General features: G+C 40.8%; 1 protein-coding gene across 1 annotated transcript in view; it reads right to left on the bottom strand.

Annotated features, from left to right (window-relative positions):
- Positions 1–22,361, bottom strand: part of LOC134661322 (protein lingerer-like) — a 37,734-nt gene that overhangs the window by 502 nt on the left and 14,871 nt on the right. Inside the window, exons 10-29 of the mRNA XM_063517338.1 lie at positions 21,745–21,829; positions 21,391–21,482; positions 20,517–20,738; positions 19,038–19,127; positions 18,497–18,563; positions 17,350–17,441; positions 16,841–16,927; positions 15,706–15,807; positions 15,569–15,673; positions 15,304–15,408; positions 14,659–14,757; positions 14,032–14,119; positions 12,941–13,101; positions 12,091–12,207; positions 11,368–11,448; positions 10,543–10,681; positions 9,743–9,846; positions 8,746–8,859; positions 1,685–1,720; positions 584–674 (exon numbers count right to left, since the gene is read on the bottom strand). Of these exons, the coding sequence (XP_063373408.1) occupies positions 591–674; positions 1,685–1,720; positions 8,746–8,859; positions 9,743–9,846; positions 10,543–10,681; positions 11,368–11,448; positions 12,091–12,207; positions 12,941–13,101; positions 14,032–14,119; positions 14,659–14,757; positions 15,304–15,408; positions 15,569–15,673; positions 15,706–15,807; positions 16,841–16,927; positions 17,350–17,441; positions 18,497–18,563; positions 19,038–19,127; positions 20,517–20,738; positions 21,391–21,482; positions 21,745–21,829 (2,070 nt within the window). The 3' untranslated portion in view covers positions 584–590. The remainder of the gene's footprint in view (positions 1–583; positions 675–1,684; positions 1,721–8,745; positions 8,860–9,742; positions 9,847–10,542; positions 10,682–11,367; positions 11,449–12,090; positions 12,208–12,940; positions 13,102–14,031; positions 14,120–14,658; positions 14,758–15,303; positions 15,409–15,568; positions 15,674–15,705; positions 15,808–16,840; positions 16,928–17,349; positions 17,442–18,496; positions 18,564–19,037; positions 19,128–20,516; positions 20,739–21,390; positions 21,483–21,744; positions 21,830–22,361) is intronic.

Raw genomic sequence — 22,361 nt, 5'->3', positions numbered from 1 at the left:
AACGATATATTAAAAAGCGAGCTTGTTGCATTACGAAAAGGACTGACACCACTGTGCTGGCAACATTTTTAGTACCCGTCTTTGCGTAGTAATATAATATAAGTCAGTGCTCTCAGCTTAATGATTTACGACCCTGCAAACACGTCGATTTTGGCCCCACAACCCACAATAGTAGCTTGCCACCTCCATGTGGCACATTAGAAGCGGCGCACCTCTCTGCAGGCATAGAGAAAGAAATACATAGAGTGCTCACTCCATACATCAGTTAGTACCAAAAAGACTATTAGCATCTAGCATCGAGTAGCGGAACTATCAGTACTGCTACTTGGCAATAGATGTCGCCACCGACCGGAAAGTCTTATGCTGTTGAGATAAGACTTTCCGGTCGGTGCTACATCTATTGTCAAGTAGCAGTACTGATAGTTCCGCTACTCGATGCTAGATGTAGACACTGAAATTAATAGTCTGAACTGATGTATGGAGTGAGCACTCTATGTATTTTTTTCTCTATGCTGCAGGTTACCTACGCTTGCCCCTTCGTGCTAAGTAAAGCTTGTGAGAAGTAGGTGTGTGGTGTACGTACCGTGCAGCTAGTTGGGCGCCCAGTAGGACTGCGAGTAGCTGGGCTTGCTGGCTGCCGGCTTGGCCGCCGCCGCGCGCGCCGCTCCGCTCTCCTGCAACACCAAACACATTTGTACTGACGACGCACAAACTATACCCCAAACATTTCTAAGCGAGTATGGCCCCATTTACTAAAACTTTGTTTTTTATACGCGGATTAGACTCTCGCGCGAGCCATGAGACGAGCCGCGAGCCGCGCCACGAGACGCGAGTCCACCGCTTACACTCGCGTTCGGCTTGTCATTCGGTTATAAACCTTATGCCGTGCCGTTAGTGTTTAAATTATATTAGCTCGACGAGCTTGCGAGCCACGAGACGAGCCGCGAGCCCACCGCTTACACTCGCGTCTCGTCTCGTGGCTCGCGCGAGAGTCTAAATCGACTATTAGACAATTGCTACAAACATTTATGCAATGCTTATGAAACCGAATATAATAATTACGGACTTAGGCCTCGTCCATTTAGTAGCTTGACATTTGTCAATGACACTAAACGAGTATGAAATATCCGAGGCGTAACCAAAGTCAAACATTAGCACTCACATTATCTGTTTAACTCTGGACTGTTTAATAAGAAGTCAAACTAGAGAAATAATATCTAATAGTTCCTCTACACGATGGGCCAACGCCGGCCACTCCAAGGGACGCAGCCATGCGGTAGAATGAGATACCAATATCACTTGCTCCCTCTAACGCATAAATGCGTCCCTTGGAGTGGCCGGCGTTGACCCATCGTGTAGAGGAGCCATTATGTGATCGCCTCAAATTGATGTTAATTGATTTTCAGTTATGTAATCATCTTGTGACCTATCTCTATTTTAGCATTGTGTGAAACTATTTAAGAGCAGGCTAATAAATGTTATAATTGAGTATTAATATACTATTACATACACAATCTTAATCTAAGAGTATCATAAGTGTTTAAAAAGCAAAACAAATAAAATAATTTACATAAAATATTAGTATATGTATACATATATATTAAATTGCATGCAGAAGGCGGGCTAGTGGCGGCACGGTGCGTATACATAGCGGTGTACATAAACATATATATGTGTAACTTACCCGCCTATTATGACTACTGTTCACCCGTACATCCATCTACAAACGAAATAAAAACTAAAATATATTTCAACATTTTAAAGTATATTCTAACACATGCATTTGGGCGAACCACAAAAATAATTTTTAACTACGTAAAATATACATTTTCATCTACTGTAACATTCGTAAAGCTTTATAATCATGCCATGCTAAATCAAATAAATCATACATAGAACTTATTAATTATGGAATTGGCTAAATTCGAGAATTTAAACAGGCAGCGTGGTAAAGTAATAACGATAATGATGTAGTTTATTTTATACTACACAATTAAGGGCCTACTGCAGCCGCGTCTGGCGCTTCGTAAACCACGCCCGCTAGTTCTTCCCTCCCCGCTAACACGCACACATGGAAACGCTTCGCGCCGCACGTGAAGTTTGTGTGACCTTTTAGCACCATCTAACGTTACAGAAGTTAACTACCATTATACGCGGTCGCTGCGGTCGGCCAGAAACTTAAATTCGGAAAAAATTGAAACAGATGGCGTTGTTACTTGTTCATAATAGCAAACAATAAAATAATTAATTAATAAACCTGAATATTTATTGTTGTTTTGGAAGATGTTAACAGCATAGAAGCAGCAGCGTATATAGCATATAAGTTAAGAGTATTGATAATAAGAAAATAGCACAAGAACAGAAAAGAGATTATTTTTGATGAAAATATGATGAAAACAGATTTACTTGATTACGCTCACCTGACTTTGCGGTCACTAAATGCAAATTTCAACCTTATTGTTATGGGGTTACAATACCCCTGGGGTTGCAGGCGTCCATAGTCGTTATTATTATAAATGCTTTGGTTGAAATGCTTTTTAACCCTCGAATTTTTCATAGGTACAGTCACCTGCAATAATATGTTACTCTTCGACGGCCGCAAAAATATGTGACACGCTCTTATGGCTCTACAAATAAGATCTAACATGATCTACCGCAAAACGGCCTTCGGTGTGTAACATATTATTGCAGCTGACTGTACTCGTATTCATTGTTGTATAGGTAGGTATTAATATCTTTTATCCGATCGATTTTCATTTATTTGAAATAAATCACAGTGTTTAGTAATTATATGTTTTATTGAATAAGAGATTATTTAGGTATGTAAGGAATACAGGGTGCCTTTTTGAAACACTCATTTTTAGGGTTCCTTAGCCAAATGGCAAAAAACGGAACCCTTATAGATTCGTCATGTCTGTCTGTCTGTCTGTCCGTCTGTCCGTCCGTATGTCACAGCCACTTTTTCCGAAACTATAAGAACTATACTGTTGAAACTTGGTAAGTAGATGTATTCTGTGAACCGCATTAAGATTTTCACACAAAAATAGAAAAAAAAAAATTTTTTTGGGGGTTCCCCATACTTAGAACTGAAACTCAAAAAATTTTTTTTCATCAAACCCATACGTGTGGGGTATCTATGGATAGGTCTTCAAAAATGATATTGAGGTTTCTAACATCATTTTTTTCTAAACTGAATATTTTACGCGAGAGACACTTCCAAAGTGGTAAAATGTGTGTCCCCCCCCCCCTGTAACTTTTAAAATAAGAGAATGATAAAACTAAAAAAAAATATATGATGTACATTACCATGCAAACTTCCACCGAAAATTGGTTTGAACAAGATCTAGTAAGTAGTTTTTTTTAATACGTCATAAATCCCCTAAATACGGAACCCTTCATGGGCGAGTCCGACTCGCACTTGGCCGCTTTTTCTGGATAATTTTGAAATTCAATTGTCAGGGGTGCCTACATTATTTTTTAATAAATTTTACAACGACAACAAACAAAAGTTCAAATCCGCCGTATTTTTATTACCCGGGTCGATCGCAACAAAATAGAAAATCATGTTTTTCAAATCTAGGCGTTATTGTAATTTATCACAAATAACCAAAAAGTCAATCTGACTAGAACTTAAAAACGAACTGAATTATTTTAATATGTCGATTTTTCTTGGTGACCCAGTAGATTTTTTTTTTGTATCCCATACAAAAAGAGCGTATCCCAATCGGTTTTGGTATCGGTTTTGGTTTTTACTTCTAAGTGTGAAAAATATATTCTACCATATAGGAAGGATGTGTGTTTTTTCATGTTTTATGTGTCTTTTTGTACAATAAAGTGTTTTACTGCTACTAATATATAATATTAACGATTAACTAAAAAGGTATTTACATCTAATTTAACTGGTAAATTATTAAAGTCCGCTAAAATTAATAAAAATAATTCAAAAAATATTTGTTAATATGTCCCAAAATCATGGCTCATTTTTTAAGTCTCCTGACATACCAAACATATCGCAACGAAGGCAAGGGTACAACGCGGCATCGTGAACCTAATAACGTAACGTTTCAGTTGCTTTTTTAGTCGCCGACCATTTTATCCGGGGTACGAAAAGAGGTATTAGATCTATCCTGGGTCTAATATGTTATAAAAACATAGTTTTTTGAAAAATGTTCGTAGGTAGTACACAAAATTTACATTTTCTTTTAAATGTGATTTGGGTCATCGTTCTCCCTGGTGACTTTTCTGGTGACCCAAGAGACATCAATTTTATTATGACTCAGGAGACTTTTTTCTATGCACTTTGATTTTTTTGATGCGCTAATTTTGTAATCTAAAATAACTTTAAACTGCTGATATACTTATATCACTTTGCTGATGAGTGGAAGTGGAATTGAAACTTAATTTATTGTTCTCTCCCTTGACATTTTGGCATACATTTGACATGCTGCAGTGCACTCCTAACGTTAATAAAGACATAATTTTTAGAAAAAGCTTTAGGAAAACTCACTCTTGAGCTTAAAACGATTAAGTCCTTATCATATTATGTTAGATTTTTAGTACAGACCCCAAATCAGTGAAAATGTCTCTTAGCCAACTAAATTTGTCTCTGGGAAAAGTACGATATCCCTAAAAATTGTACGTACATTTCGCATTTTTCTGAAGGAACGGAATTCATAAATTGGGTTATTATTATTTTTTCAGATTACATATTTGATTGCATTGACATATCACCAAGATAGATAGAACATTTAAGTTACCAGAAGAAAAGCATTTGTGTTCTTTTATACAGTGTGGAAAAAGTAGGTTCGATTCCCGGGCGCGACTAAGCGAATTTAAAAAAAACAACGTGTTGCATTCCGGGAGTTCCGACAGAAGTGAAAACTCAATGACTAGTCCAAAATGTCTGCAGCACTATGTATAATTGACCCATCCTCCTTTCTATTGAAAACTTTTGGTTCCGAAATTGCTGGTCAGTGAGCTTGTTTAAAATTCGAAATTCAAATTTATAGCGTTAATTGTTTAAAATTCGAATAGAAATTGTAAAGTTACCTTGCAGACCTCGCATCTAAATATATTTGGTCATGATATTTTGAGTTTTATTCACCAGTACTAGAGTTCACTTTTATTAGCGATTTCATCAAGATGTAGCTTTAATGAATTATATTTGAGTGATATAAAGTTATAATACTGTGAGATCCTCGTATTTCAGCCCGTACAAGATTATAACCTTTTTCATGTAATGTCATTGAGTTTTTCTTTATTGATTTAAATGCCATCTAAATGATTGGCCATCTAAACCTTACGGTCACATGATCGCCTTACGCTGTCTCGAGTTTATCATTTTTTCCCCACCTCAAAAAGTGCCTAGCGCCGCTAAAGAAGTTTTCACTTCAAAAATCTTTGAATGCAGTTGTTTCTTTAAAAAACAATAATGTTTCATTTAAGTAAAATGAGCAAACTTAAGGTTTTAAGGCACTTTCCCTCCAGGGCCCATAATTTTTTTCCACCCGGTAGTAGACAACTATTTTTTTCGACTTAATGAAGTTTTATTAGATAAATCGTTGATCACCTGGTTCGTTTCACACATCACATCAAATCGTTTGTCATCACAATTAAAATTTGTCAAAAGTAATGAAATTTATGCCAAAAAAACAAAAATAAAACATATAAATTCAACACATTTTTTTAATAAAAATCTTTCTCGATGATATAAAAAAGAACATCGACAAATTATGTTCAAAGAATTAATATCAAAACAGATGTCATAATTAGGATTGGCTACTTTAAGAAAGGGACAGAGAGATTTAATCCTCTCGCTCTGCACGTTTTTCTCATTCCTCCTTGTCAAGCCAAAATAAACTATATAATGATAGTAACACAGTACATTGTAATATTCACTTTTTCCACGGTATCATGTCATTGTAAATTACTTATGTGAAATTGTAGTGGCGTGCGACTTTCAAACCGGAGGTCACGGGTTCGAACCCCGGCCCGTGCAAGTGAGTTTTTGTAAGTAGGGACCTTTTTTTAGTGGTACTTAAATATAATAACTTTTCGTATTATTGAAATAAAATATTTTATTCAAACAAACTTAATAATATAATAATTAAAACGAATAATATCAATTAGTTTTTAATATTTATTCAATTATTTTAAATTATTTGAGCATGAAACATACTACATTTATTTTTATCATTACAATAGAAAAAAAGAAAAAAATATATTCTTATAGATATTTTATTTTCAAACAAAAATAAAGCAAAAAGTTACGGTTAGATTCTGATGGCTAAATACCAAACAGCTACCGATACATTTCAATATCTGTCGAAATTTCCTAACCCGTTGTAACTGACAAAGAGTATAGATTTCGACGTAGCATGACGTAGCTAAGCAAACACGCACACATGCGTAACGTATAGGCCTGTAAGAAGGCACCATCATAGGTTTACCTCCGATTCCGTTACTACTCAATGGAGTTACGACTCAACGTTTATTGGATATTAAAATTTTACGTAATTCGGAGCGCTGCGCGAAGTGACATAGGTCTTACCTCTTTGAGGCACGACGGCCATCTAACATTACTGGCATAAAGGATGCATTTATGACTTTGACGCATGACAGAAAGAGAAACCGAACTGCGTAAAATGGGCGTTTGCTGTTGAATTCATAAAATCAAAAATCGATAATAAATCCATCGGTAAAGGATAATAAGTTAATATTTAGTTCTTTGAAAGTTAAGACGAGATGAAAACCTTTGCTGTAAGGTGGATTGTGCTGGATATGGATGTGTTTTCTAGTTGCACGAAGCTAAAACCGAAAAATGAACACGTAAGTTTGGATTTATTTTCTATCGAGAAAATTCTAAGCATTCGTGTTTCGACTACTACGAAATGTCTTATCATATAGTCAAGAAACATATATCCGAAAATCACTACTGTTTGTTTCCGGGGCTAGCCACTGCCACCTTTCTAAGATCCTGTTATTTTTCGATGCACGGCCTTAAGCAATCACATAGCTGTAAAATTGTTTGTATACGATTTGTGTAGTTATAATTTTAGGTATAATGCAATTAAGCTAAATATAATTTACTAATGCACTTGACTGATAACATGCATGGCACTTTTATGTCATGTTGTCACACAATTAAGTTCTGAGCCATATGATAACTATCAAGAGTTGTATTGGAATTATTTTCGTGGTTCTTCTATAAAAATATATATATTTCGTATCATAATATCGGAAACCATGCTATAACTACAAGCTGTTTGTACCAATATAATTTGATGTAAAAGTTATAAAAATATTTGTTTTTATTTGAAAAATACAAGAAAAATTGTTTTTGGTGCAAACAGCTTCTACGAAAACATAACTTCCTACGCTATTCAACTTTCCAATCAATCAAACTTATGCTAGTCAAGATATATGAATCATGTCGCATTTGTAAAACTATATCAAATCAGGCGTGTCCATGTTATTTAAGAACTCAGGTGTTATGTAGGTACATACATCCGTCTCGGTATAGATAAGGCGGTCTAGCATGAGTTGCGTTCTCGCGCGCGACTCCATACATCTGGCGCGACTTCAAGTATGGACTCGCGCGCGAGAACGCAAGTTGTGCTAGACCGCAAGAGATGCGTTGAGCGCTGTATTAAGCGTGTCAGTACTGATGGGGCACAAATGAAATAATGATGCGCACGGGTACACTGGTACAGTCGTCAAGGCAGTAAGTTATCATCGTACCCCGTTTGATATCAATAGTTCATTGAAAATAAGGGTTTGTAAAACTACGTACCTTAAATTCGCCTTTAAGCTTTGGATTCCTCCGAAAACGGTGCCGTCATATTACGGCCGCTATATAGCGTTGACTGACGTCACTAGAACGTTGTCTATGTAAACAAGATGGCGCGGTTTCCTAGACGGCGTTACGTTACGTTGACTGTCAACGTAACGTAAGATGACGGCCGTCATGACCTTGTCGATAGTTTCGTGAACGTTTTATTAGATAGCGGTGACGCCATTTTGAATAAATGACACGAGATTTGAATAAATGATTCCGTACTACGATTATTTTCCTCTTCTGATGATATTTCATCCTCCAAGTAAATTATAGATGATCAAGCAAATCTTGTCAGTAGGAAAAGGCGCGAAATTCAAATTTTCTATGGGACGTTATCCCATCGCGCCTACATTTTTCAAATTTGCCGCTTTGACCTTGGTGGATGACGGTGTGTTATGACGCCGTGGCACTTTCCACATGTCGCCACCGTAAAGACGGCCGTCTTTTGCTGCCGCTATATGACGGCCGTCATATGACGGCACCGTTTTCGGAGGAATCCAAAGCTTAACTAGTATTAAATCATAATACCACTTTAAATTATATCATTGGCGGGTAATTCAACATCTATATAGGGTTTGAAACAATCATTAGGCGAAGTCGGGGAAAGGAGGAAAAGAGGGTTTTTTTTTTCTTTAAACCTGTTACGCAACTATTGTGAACTCGGTGAGCATATATAATTCTTACTTTTGGGCGACCTTACTTAGGCGATATTGGGCACCAATGGTGAAGATAGGGATAATTATGTTAGATCGTTTTGCCAACCCTAAATTTCAATGAACTGCAATATTGAAAACGTGGTGTGGTTATCTTGAATGAACAGTTGTGATAAGTTTATCGGTCTTGACACTACAGTGTGTGTGTGTGTGTGTGTTGTGTGTGTTGTAGGGTTGGCACAGCAGCACGCGTACCTGGTGCTGGTGGTGGTGGGGATGGTGCGCGGAGTGCGGCGCGGGGATGTAGAGGTGCGAGCCGGCGCCGAAGGGCGGCGGCGTGCCGCTGTGGAACGCCGCCTTGTCGTAGCTCTGCAACACATGATGCAATGTTGTTACAACGGGTCAACGGGTCGCTCCGTGCGCGACTGTGGCGCCGCCCCAGTGGATGTGCAGCAGACACGTACCACGTCGAGCGTTGGCGTCGCTTGTATTTTCCCCACCACCAACTTCGCACATACCCAATGATATACTCAATTTTCTTATGATACGGAAGTGAACAAGAAATAAATCCACCAGTTTGTCTAATCAGCATCTAACAATTCACGTGTTTGACAACAAAACCTAGGGATAAAGCTTTGGATTCCTCCGAAAGCGATTCCGTCATATAGCGGCCGCTATATAGCGGTGAATGACGTCACTAGAACGTTGTCTATGTAAACAAGATGGCGCGGTTTCCTAGACGCCGGTGATTGTCAACGTAACGTAAAAAAACGTCGATAGTTTCGTGAACGTTTTACTAGATAGCGGTGAAGCCATTTTGAATAAATGACACGAGATTTGAATAAACGATCGTACGTACTACGATTATTTTCCTCTTCTGATGATATTTCATCCTCCAAGTAAATTATAGATGGTCAAGCAAATCCTATCAGTAGAAAAAGGCGCGAAATTCATATTTTCTATGGGACGATATCCCTTCGCGCCTACATTTTTCAAATTTGCCGCTTTGACCTTGGTGGCTGACGGTGTGTTATGACGCCGTGGTACTTTCCACATGTCGTCACCGTAAAGACGGCCGTCTTTTGCGGCCGCTATATGACGGCACCGCTTTCGGAGGAATCCAAAGTTTAACATATACCTGGTGCGCAAACGAGCCAATAAAAATTGTCAGAACATGATTTAAAATTACAGACAGTATTCTGTAAAAAAAAACCCCGCGTCTTAATATTGTCCGGGATGTTGTAGTACTCACATTGACTTTGTTGAGCGCGACGTGGGGTTTGGCGTACATGGCGGACGCCAGCTCGGGCGGCGCGCCCGCTGCGGCCTTGTTTCCGCTCGCGTTGTAGCCGCCTCCTGCAAATATCACATGAATTAACCTTTTGACCGCCATTAAGGTCATCAAATCGACGTTGATGAGAGCTTAACCTCAACCCCTCAACTCTCATCTTGTCTCCGCTTCACCGTTACGATATCACGTCAAAGTGTATGAAATTAAATCAAAACGTTTGAGATCGAATATTATAATTTCCTGTGTGGAGTAGACGCCTGTTTTCGCGGTCCTCGGCCAAGTACGGTCAGCTGCAGAGATAAGTGACCCCTCCTGCATACAATCAGTCTATGCAGGGGGGGTCACCTTTCTCTGCAGCTGAGTTACTTACGTACTACGTACTTTGGTCCCTGTAAGAGACGTCATTTGCTTTTCCTCTAGCACCTAGCTGTGTATAGCTTGTTCATGGTTTTCCTCTTCCTCTTTTAGCTTTGATCTTACCTTCGAATATAGTTTTAAGTGTCGTGTCCTAACAAGTGACCTATCATTTTGCCCTGTCTGTTATCTATGGTCCTCACTCCTCAGTACGTTTCTCTTCTTTCCAACAATCCGCAGCATTATTGTGTGTAGTGTTGATATGGAAATGGGAATTTTTAGGCCCTCATCCTAATGAAAGATGCAAGGATCGCTCGCGGCGGACGGCGAACATGACTATTGTTAATGTCACTTAAAAAGAATAGACAATATCGTTTGACAAAATTTAATAGTTTACATATACGTACCAGGTTTGTAAGAGTCCTGGTCGTACTGTGGCTGCTGCTGCGAGTAGTTGGACACCTTGCCGCCGCCGGACACGGCACCGGACACGGATCCTACGCCACCGACGCCGCCGACACCACCAACGTTAGACCCGCCGCCGTACTGCAACACCACATTGATAATATGAGCGGTCTATTTTACTTAAAGAGGGCTGATACTAATAGACTGTTGTCATGGAAACCCATAGGATTTGATAGTTCGTGGTCTAATAATATTAGTACCACCATTTGAGATATGGGTCATCTTGATTTATCAGAAGACATTTCACACACTACACAGGTCAATGATATACGACCAGAGTATTCAAAAGAAATGAAAATATGAAGTTAGTATGCTATTATCCATAAAAAATTCCTACCATCAATACCACTTTAGTGCACTTAACCTCGTAAGACCCACCATATAAAGTTTATTTTATTTTTTAATTTGAACCTTATTCTATAAGTAAATTAGAACGAATTTTGTTGCTTGAAAGCAATGAAACAAAACAAATGCTACTTTATTTGGTTCATGAAAGGTTCAAATTAGATTGCACGAATATGTACATTATAATGTACATTTAGTCTCAGGAGGTTAAGAGTACTATCTTCCCATAGATCCCCATCCCCACACGCCTCCCTAAAGCGACAAAGAAGACAGTTACGCAGTGCTTTCAAACTATTAGTTAGAAGTCTAACCTGTATAGTCCATACAGTATATTTTTTTAAATATTTCCTTAAATTAAAAAAGTCTGAATCTCGTTAGCAGACGTATCTGTTTAGTACAAACTATTTCTAATATAGACTTACCGTGGGGTAGACTCCATATTGGTACGTCGTAGGGGGAGGTTGGTAGAAGTACGCATAGCCGGGCGGTAACGCTGCGGGGACCTGGGGACGAAAATAATGTTAGATCGTGGTATTCGTGGTGTCATCCTCATCCGGCCACATTTCGTTTATGGTAATGATTACTTGTGGGCAATGTTTAAACTTCGCATCTTTTCATAAATCTGGCACATAATTCTAGTGAATGATCCTCAATTCATTTTGGCATAATTTAAAAGTTAACTAATTGGTGCATCCTTCGCTCGGATAACATTCGTAAGTAGCACGCACCGTAGTAAATTCGGGGGAAACTTCAAAAAAGATGTCATGCACAAAGAATCGGACTTCTGGAGTCGATTTTGGACTACTTTTTAGGGTTCCGTACCCAAAGGGTAAAAACGGGACCCTATTACTAAGACTCCGCTGTCCGTCCGTCCGTCCGTCCGTCTGTCACCAGGCTGTATCTCACGAACCGTGATAGCTACGACAGTTGAAATTTTCACAGATGATGTATTTCTGTTGCCGCTATAACAACAAATAGTAAAAACAGAATAAAATAAAGATTTAAGTGGGGCTCCCATACAACAAACGTGACTTGGATGGGTGACCGTTTTTTTGCTTGTTTTGCTCTATTTTTTGTTGATGGTGCGGAACCCTCCGTGCGCGAGTCCGACTCGCACTTGGCCGGTTTTTTTTGCCTGCGTGTACCTGGCTGACTTGTTGCGGTGAGGCAGCGTCGGTCCGCGTGAACCTGTCTGTAGGTCCCAGTCCGAACGTGCCTTCCCGCGCGCCTCCTACGCCGTATCCCACCTCGTAGTATCCGCCCTGCAAACATAGGTTTAGAATGCTAACAAGAGCTCGAAATAGAATCGTGATATTTTTTACTAGTGTACAGTGAGCTGCAGAGAGATGTGTGCCCCCTGCATAGACTGATTGTATGCAAGGGGGGTCACCTCTGTAGCTGACTGTACCTCGCTCGTGCGAGCGCTAATAAGGATTATGCTTGCGCATTTTAGTGTCGGGGTACGAAACGGCGGCTACACGCAATGTGAGGCGGCAGCGTTCTGGTGATGCACTACGCCTCATCGGAACCTCCGTAGCCCTCGGCTACAGGTCGTTTCACCCAAACCTAAAAAACCTGGCGCAGATTTTATATGAGATATTTGACAGTTCAGTCGCGCCAGCTTATACAGGGTGCTTCCTGTAACAGGAGCAATAAATTGAACTGTAGGCTGTACTCCTCAAACTGACCGACATTTGTTCAGCAACTTTTGATAATAACTCATGTTTTGATTTTTATTACACTTTAAAGTTTATTCTAAGACGCAATGTATTGCAAATTTTGTTATGTTTAAAGCGTGACAAGCAACGTCAAACACACTGATGTCAACGTACATTGAAGGCAATATTTATTTTGTATGAAAAAGAGGAAGTCTAAAGGATTCATAATTTTTAAAAGTTGCTGAACAAATGTCGGTCAGTTTGAGGAGTACAGCCTATAGTTCAATTTATTGCTCCTGTTACAGGAAGCACCCTGTATAAAACAACCTATACATACCATGTGGTGCGGCAGCGTCCTGGTGATGAGCTGCGCCTCGTCGTAGTGGTAGCCGGTGGGCTGCACGCCGCCGTACAGCGCGGCGCCGTAGCCCGCGTTGGCGCCGGCGCCCGTCACGCCCGCGTTCGCCGCGTTCACACCCGCGTTCGCGCCTGCACTTACTGCAATACGTACCAAATGATACAGTCTGTCTAACAAGTCTACAGTCAGTAGATTTAGATTTACGTATTTCTATGATAACAAAGGCGTGTTAATCGTAACACGCCTTTAAATATATCGATATTTGACCACTTTAACAGATAAGGTGATTTATGCATAACATTTAACCTTTTAACCGCCAGCAATTTTTGATCGAGCGTGCTCGTGTCGCCACCGACAGTAATTGTACCACCACGCAGAGTAAGGTTGGCATAGTTACGGGAGTTACAAATGTGCTGTAAAAACCAAATCAGATCTTTGTCTTATTTATCAGACTGTGGCGAAATGAACTGGATATGTGATGTCTTATATATCAGACTCTGGCGGTTAAAGGGTTAAACACGCAAGACAACTAAGTTGTAATTTGTCTCGTGTTAACTAACATTTTCTTATACCAATCGATGTGATCCTTTAGACTAAATTGTAATACAATACTAAGGGCCACTTGCACCATCCCACTAACCCGGGGTGAAGCGGTTAAACCATTAGCCCAGTGTCAAATTGTACTGGTAACCATGGTAACTCCAGGTTTAACCGGTTAACCCCGAGTTAGTGGAATGGTGCAAGTGGCCCTAAGAAATGTAATACAATTTTAACACATTCAATGCCGAAAACCCAACTATCGGGTATTTTATTATTTCGTTCCCAGGCCGGACAATCCGATAGTCGGGATCGTGGTACTACAGCTTTTTATGACGAAATTTTAGTGGCCTGGCGCGGATGTCTTGTTTGGCTGGGTGGCAATGAATGTGTTAAAACTAAATAACAATAGGCAGTCTTGTTGCTAAAGAAAGCGATCTGTTCCAAACACCCTTATGCCAAGTGTGGGAGATTATTTGAATACGGTTTTCTTGTAAGATTACAGTAAGTAGATTAATTGATTATTTAGTTACCTGTGGTTGTGGGTACTTTGGAGGTTGAGCTCTGTGTCGTTGACGTGTTTGTTAAACTATTACTATTAGATGCTACCGAGTTGTCATACTGAAAATAATACAATTAAATTAGGTATGCACGTTCATTCTTAATCAAAATAATATGATGGAAATGGCTTTAGATATATATCTACTATAGCTTTAAATCCATTTTCTGCGGTATCCAAGGACAAAACGATATGACTTGGATGTAAAAAGTCAATGATCTCTGTTAAGTCAAATAATGTCGTAAAATTCACCGTCATTGCTTTCCCCCTGGACTATTCACTTGTATGTTTATGACAACATTATAGGTCTACTGTTTAACTGAGGCGGTTGGTCAGAAGTTATTCTGGTCACCTCCGTACTGGATTAAGGCTTGGCTGCATGAAGCTAATTTGTATTAAGTAAGTAAAACACAGCAGACTTGACTTGATCACGTTGTTTATCAATTATCACGTAACATGACCATGCAAGGAGCATGAGTAGGGTTTGCACGACGGACCCGAAATGTATGGCAAGATCCGCGGATCCGGATCCAGATAATTTCATACATTCCGGATCCGGATTGCAAACCCTAAGCACGAGGTTCGAATAGTAATAGCGTACCTGTGGCGTGTTGTCCTTAGTGGGTAGTTTGGCCTGTTGACTGGGCTGGTACGTGTAAAGCGCACTGCCCGCGTACACTCCCGCTGACGATGACGTCTGCTGACACGAAATATTAGTCAGTCAATTAAAAAGTTTGATGGGACAGTAATCAGTGAAATAGAAATAACACCAAAAATTTACGATTAAGGCAAGTTGCAAAAACCACAATTACCGGATTGATCAATGTCACTCAGCAGTGAACTTAAACTTCTCATATATAAAAATTCAGCGAACAATTTTTACGATGACAAACCGTGGTGCAACTGAACCTGCTAGCGTGTCAGCGCATTTTATTTTCTTTTTAGGGTTCCGTACCTCAAAAGGAAAAAAAACGGAACCCTTATAGGATCACTCGTGCGCTTGCCTGTTGTATTAGGCCTGCTCATTAAATGAGCCCTTAGACGGCGCGCGAACTCGCATGCGATTTTAGTTACATTGCGTACTGTTGGTCACGTCCAATTCAACTGACCGATCAAAAATCGATCGGTGAATTGATGTTACCTCAATGGTCCGCAATGTAACTTAAATCGTATTCGTATACGATTCGCACTCGTGTGCGTGCGCCGTCTAAATGAGCCCTTATATAGTCAAAGCCTGTATTTTCACCTGGTAGGAGTTGATCATCGGCTGGTACTGCGTGAGCGCGGCCGCGGAGCCGTACGCCGGCGCCGACATGCCGCTCGTTAGCGACGCGTTTGTTGAGCTCGCCTGCTGTGTTATATAGTCAAAGCCTGTATATTCACCTGGTATGAGTTGATCATCGCTGGTACTGCGTGAGCGCGGCCGTACGCCGGAGCCGACATGCCGCTCGTTAGCGACGCGTTTGTTGAGCTTGACTGCTGTGTTATATAGTCAAAGCCTGTATATTCACCTGGTAGGAGTTGATCATCGGCTGGTACTGCGTGAGCGCGGCCGCGGAGCCGTACGCCGGCGCCGACATGCCGGTCTTTAGCGACGCGTTTGTTGAGCTCGCCTGCTGTGTTATATAGTCAAAGCCTGTATATTCACCTGGTATGAGTTGATCATCGGCTGGTACTGCGTGAGCGCGGCCGCGGAGCCGTACGCCGGCGCCGACATGCCGCTCGTTAGCGACGCGTTTGTTGAGCTTGCCTGCTGGAGATAATAGAACGTTCGTATTGATTACTTCGTCCTCTGTCAATGTCTTCACTTGAATGTCAAATTAGCTTGTCTTGCTATGGAACTTAAGTTCGGACAAATTTGCGTCATTGCTCGCAATAATGTGGACATGACTCCAAAATTCATTAAATAATTAATCATTTAATTAATTTCTTACCTGAGGTTTAATTTTGATTCCTAATCAATAAATAACACAAAGATTTCTTATAATGTAAATTTATATAACATGCAGTATGTTTTCCAAATTTTGGATATAAAAAAAATTAGTACCTATATATATTTAAGTGCTATTTACTGACTAGGGATCAAAATTAAATCTTAGGTAAAACATTAATTAAAATAATTAAATGATTAATTATTTAAAATCAATTTTGGAGTCATGTCCACATTATTGCGAGCAATGACGCCAATCTGTCCGATCTCTGCTTATGGAATACGAGGTATAAGTGACAGGACATTCTAAATTAAAAATCGAATAGGAATAAAGAAACAAAAAAACCGGCCAAGTGCGAGTCGGACTCGCGCACGGAGGGTTCCGCGCCATCAACAAAAAATAGAGCAAAATAATCGTGTTTGTTGTATGGGAGCCCCCCCTTAAATATTTATTTTATTTTATTTTTAGTGTTTGTTGTTATAGCGGCTACAGAGATACATCATTTTTTGAAAATTTCAACTGTCTGATAGCTATCGCGGTTCATGAGATACAGCCTGGTGACAGCGAAGTCTTAGTAATAGGGTCCCGTTTTTTACCCTTTGCGTACGGAACCCTAAAAATTGAGGTTTTAGGTAGGTTAAGCACATTCTGACGTAATTTAGGGATAACCCCTAAAACATCTATTTAACCGCTCACGAAACTATGCCAACGGAATAAGAAACATACTTGTAACATTTTCTAGTAAAAGGTATCACTGTTCACATTCTCGGCTGTTAATACGGCATTGATAACCAACACAGAATGTAACAGACAACATTTTTTCATAAAATATAAAATTAATGTAAATGTTACCTGTGGCGCGTAGACGTTGGCTCCGTATACTGGTGGGTGGTGCGCCGCCGCGGCGTGGTGTGCGTACACGTTCTGCTGGCCCATAGCCTAAATACGCACGGTCATTAGTCAACGCACTAGTTTACTAACACATATTGGTCGTGTTGATATTTCACTTTTATTACGTATTGTAATGTAATAAATACGGCTGACGTTTATTCTTTCTATAATTGTATTCGGGTCATTCCGAAATTCCACCGTAATTCCATCGAATTAAGAGTTATTTGACGTATTCCGAAATGCAATAAGGTCCTTTTTATTTGAAATTCCAACAGAAATTCTGATAGAAAGGACCTTATTGCACATGAAGGGCCCTTCTGTATGGAAAGCCAACATGTTCATTTGTTGAGAATAAAATATACTATTTGATTACGGAGACCCTTCTCTGATGGAAGGTCACATATAATTTGAAATTAGCTACCAGTGACCTGAAAACTAACTGTAGGAGGGAAAGTGATGTGTGTGTATACCTTGTGTCGGTGCAGCTGCGGCGCGGCCTGCGGCGCGTCGCCCGCGGACACGGCCAGCTGCTTCATCGCTGCCGTTAACTGCTTCTCTAGACCTGACACAAACAAACAACTAATTATGAATGAATGAATGAATGAATGATAATTTATTCGAAACACACATACACAACAACACTAAAATAGGCTTAAATCTAGGTAAATTAGTAGGTAAGTAACAGTGCTGCGAGGGGTTCCAGAAAAGGATAACACTCAGCATGTGTCGTAGCACATGAGTTGTGTTACGACGCTGATTTTCAGTGTACCCATTGACACTTAAAACAAACACAAAACAACACAGAACATAAAAACAAAACCGAAGCAGAATACAACAGAATGTGCAGTTGACACTGTAATTTATTTATAAAACCGGGACATGTTTATTTATAAATATTTGGACAATACATAAATAGATACATATATCTATATAAACTCTATAACACAGAGGTCGGTATAAATACAGGTGAGGGTAGGTCGGCTAGGTGGAGATCGTTTGTTCCTTGAGAAGGTGCAGTTTCAGTTTAGATTTGAACACGTATAGTGAACTGGCATTTCTTATTGGTGGCGGGAGGTTGTTCCAGCACCGCGTGGCTGCGTACCGGAAGCTGCCACGGAAACTAGCCGACCTGTGTCTTGGACAGATGAGATTATATACTTCATTCCCTTGTGACTTTGCAATAACAATAAGGTTTACGAATTGTCAGTACACAGTGAAGAGTACAGAAAGGAAACCTAGTGATATGCGTTTTACATTGTACAGGCCATAAAACCGCGTTAACCACGCAAATATACTAGGTCAACCAAATCTTGTCAGTAAAAAAAGGCGCGAAATTCAAATTTTCTATGGGACGATATCCCTTCGCGCCTACATTTTTCAAATTTGCCGCCTTTTTCTACTGACAAGATCTGGTTGACCAGCTATAATATACAAAGCAATATAAGACGCTTAAAGTAGTGGCGGTATATATTGAACCCAAAAATATACAGTTGACGTAGATGGCGCTATATTGCGTCAGCGCTATACAACCTAGTTAACATCATGTATGGCCATACAGGGACATTTTCATCACAGGTGAGTGGTAAGCGTAATGAAAGGAGAATATAAACGACTTACTGTTAGGCTGTGGCGGGACAGGTTCTGCCGGTACGGGGACTGGTTCTGGTGCTAAACTCTCCGGTAACTGCGAAAATTCATACAAATTTAAAGTCAGATCACTTTACATTACTTTATATTTAGAGGAGGTAAACTGAGGTACGCTATTTTTTAGGGTTCCGTACCCAAAGGGTAAAAACGGGTCCCTATTACTAAGACTCTGCTGTCCGTCCGTCCGTCCGTCCGTCTGTCACCAGGCTGTATCTCACGAACCGTGATAGCTAGACAGTTGAAATTTTCACAGATGATGTATTTCTGTTGCCGCTATAACAACAAATACTAAAAACAGAATAAAATAAAGATTTAAGTGGGGCTCCCATACAACAAACGTGATTTTTGACCGAAGTTAAGCAACGTCGGGCGGGGTCAGTACTTGGATGGGTGACCGTTTTTTTGCTTGTTTTGCTCTATTTTTTATTGATGGTGCGGAACCCTCCGTGCGCGAGTCCGACTCGCACTTGGCCGGTTTTTTTTTTATTTAAGGCATAGGTGGTCGTCTCACCATACTGTTGGTGTTGGCGTACGTGACGCTGGGCTCGGGCGCGGGCTCGTGCGCGGGCGCCGGCGCCGGCTCGGGCGCCGCCGTCACAGCCTGGAACCAATTTATTCCATTTAGAATTATGACTATTCCAAATGGACAGAAGATTCTGCTTTGATAATAGCAAAACGAGCCAGGTTCCTTTGAAAATGGTAAGGCAAAGACTCTCAAAATGACGAGGAGAGGTCTTTGGCCGGCAGGGAAACACGGCAGGCGGGAGCCGTAATAACAATGTGCTAGTTGTCGTAGTGTAAGTTTCTTAGGGCAGTCTTATTTTTGTTACTGCGGTATTTATCGAATTGAAAGTCTTTCAATTTGTAGCCAATCCGCTGCCGCGGGGTGAGACAAAGTCACTTGCTCTACATCTGCTATACAACCGTTAATGCGACGGGCGGTGTTGGCCGAAACGTTAATGCAATTGACAATTTTTGACCATTAACCATTATAAATTGAACCGTAAACTGTAACCGTCAGTTACGGTTTACGGTTCAATTTGTACTGGTTAATGGTCAATTGGAATTAACATTCGGCCAACACTGGCGACGGAGGCTCGGCGAGGACCGGCTTCAGCGAACTGCACGTCCAAGTTAGGCGGTAGATAGCAGGGATGTAACGGACGTGGTTTTATCGGAACCGAAAGCGGAACCAGATGTTTTAAATTTAGTTTATCGGAACCAGAAACGGAATCGGAACCGAAAACGGAACCGGAACCAGAACCGGAGCCTGAGTCAGTACTATCAGTAGGTATACATTACACAACACAACACATACGAATAGGTACTTTAAATTCAAAAACACGGATATACCCGAACATCTAATTACTGCAGCACGTGGCAAGCGGGGCTATGAGCGACTGGTATAAACCAGTTTGTTTTTGATGTACATCGCTCATGTCTCGCTGCCGCGCTAATCATTGACATCCGATATGACTTCCGTTTCAAAAGTAACGGAACCGGAACAGAAACGGATGTGTAATACCAAACGGAAGTTCCGACTTAACGGAAACGGAGCTCCGTAACATCCCTGGTATAGTTTGTAGCTTTCTAATAGAGCCCGAAGGCTAATCCTATTGTCTATTGTTAAGTAAAACCGCTTGTGCCATGTGCCACAACCACCTGCATAAAAAATCGGTACTTCGGTTACTGAGTGCCGGCGAGTCGAACGCTACAGAACCAGTATAAAATGTGTCATCGAGATGCGTAACAAAGGCGCGTTATCGGAGAGCGCACCTACACTGGTTTTTTGAGCGTTGGACTAGCCCGCGCTCAGGTGCCAAATAGAATAATTTGGACCCTTTTTTGCAGGTAAGTAGCACGTGCGGTTTTACTGAACAATAGACAATAGGATAAGCCTTCGGGCTCTACTAGAAAGCTACAAACTATAGATAGGAAGACATCGCAAAGGCAAACTCTCGACTGTCAATGTTTGCAGCATGACACTCACCGTAGGTAGCGGCTTGGGCGGCTGAGCGGGCTGCGGCGCGGCTTGGGCGGGCGGGGGGTGTGGGTGTGGGTGGGGCTGGGGGGGGTGTTGGACTTGTGCGGGCGGGGGCAGCTGCGGCTGCGGCGCCGGCTCCGTGAGGTCGGGCTCCAGCGCGCCGAACTGCACGTCCAGGAACATGGCGCCGCCCTCGCCGCCCGGCATCTCCACCGCCGACGACGGGATCTGCACCGACAATAAACACGCTTACCACTGGACACAAATAACATTGATTTAGCTGATTTAGACTCTCGCGCGAGCCACGAGACGAGCCGCGAGCCGCGCCACGAGACGCGAGTGTAAGCGGTGGGCTCGCGGCTCGTCTCGTGGTTCGCAAGCTCGTCGAGCTAATATAATTTAAACACTAACGGCACGGCATAAGGTTTATAACCGAATGACAAGCCGAACGCGAGTGTAAGCGGTGGACTCGCGTCTCGTGGCGCGGCTCGCGGCTCGTCTCGTGGCTCGCGCGAGAGTCTAAATTGGCTAATTGAGAGATTTGGATGCAAATAGGACATTTCAATACAAGTGTGCACAGTTTGTCATTATTTACACGTTCCTAAATGACTTTTATGAGCCGGAGGCGAATAAAATCGTTTTATTTTCCACGAAATTTGGAAATAAAGGCTTTTTTAACCGACTTCCAAATCTAAAAGGAGAAGGTTATCAATTCGGTTGTATGTTTTTTTTTATTTTTTTTTATGTTTGTTACTCCATATCTCCGTCATTACTGGACCGATTTTGAAAATTTTGAATATTTTATTTATTTTCCACTACCTCGATATAGAGTTGGCTATAGGAGAAAGCTATAGGTTAAGTAAATAGCAATGAGTGATACCTTGGAAGGAGGAGGAACCCTCGCTCGCTGTGGTTTCCTTTGACTCGTGATGTCTGAAGAACCGTAAACACCATAATTTGACGAATATACACCTGAAAACAAAGACATATTTCATGAATACAAGATGGAATTACAATTTGGTAAAGCTTGCATAAGCTTGATAAGAGCGTCAACGATATAATGTGTTCATTGAGGGAGGCATATATCTCCAGCAACGGACGCCATTCGATTTACGAGATATATTAAAATTAAGTTTGTAAACTCTAACTTTATAACATGTTATAAAAACGATCTTATGCCGTTTCTGGTATGATTGAATATCAAAAGGCTAAGAAGCTAATTTGTAATACGTACTGTTGTCATGCCGTTGCGATTGCTGAGTGAGTTGAGACAGGTACTGCGACTGCGCCGCGGACAGCGACCCCGACATACCCATTGGCTGTTGACAAATAAAATATTTTGAGTCTTACGTCCAATAAAATAAGGTGGTATTTTAATTTATTGTAATTTGGATCGAGCGATTGCATTGAGCGGACGTTCATTCGCTGAATTATCCTATGTAAGAAAAGCTTCGAACGCCCCCATGTCCAACTATATAGGCCACATGACTAATTTTTTTTTATGGTATCAATCGATCGGGTTTGTTTTTAGGATCAAATGTCTATATGGGACCCATTGCATTAAAGTAACACAAAAGTCAGAAATTGTAGTCAAAGTCCGACAGTCGCACTTCACTCGCGAAACGCCCTATACAAAACGGCCAGAGGCCGTGACGTCATCGCCCACGTTGTAGTATGGACAAAACAAGAAAATTGCGTTTTTGTCGGTGAAATATTGCGTTTATGTATATAGTTGCCATACAATATTTTTTTTGGTGAAATGTAAGGAATCGAATGGTACCCTTACTTTTATCGTTTTTGGAAGTTAAAAAAAAACTTAAATGTTGAAACTTTCAGATCCCGTATTTTTGT

The sequence above is a fragment of the Cydia amplana genome, chromosome 2 (assembly GCF_948474715.1).
Source record: "Cydia amplana chromosome 2, ilCydAmpl1.1, whole genome shotgun sequence".
NCBI lineage: Eukaryota > Metazoa > Arthropoda > Insecta > Lepidoptera > Tortricidae > Cydia > Cydia amplana.
Note: the sequence above shows the minus strand (reverse complement) of the source record. Positions and strands in the feature narration are given on the sequence as shown.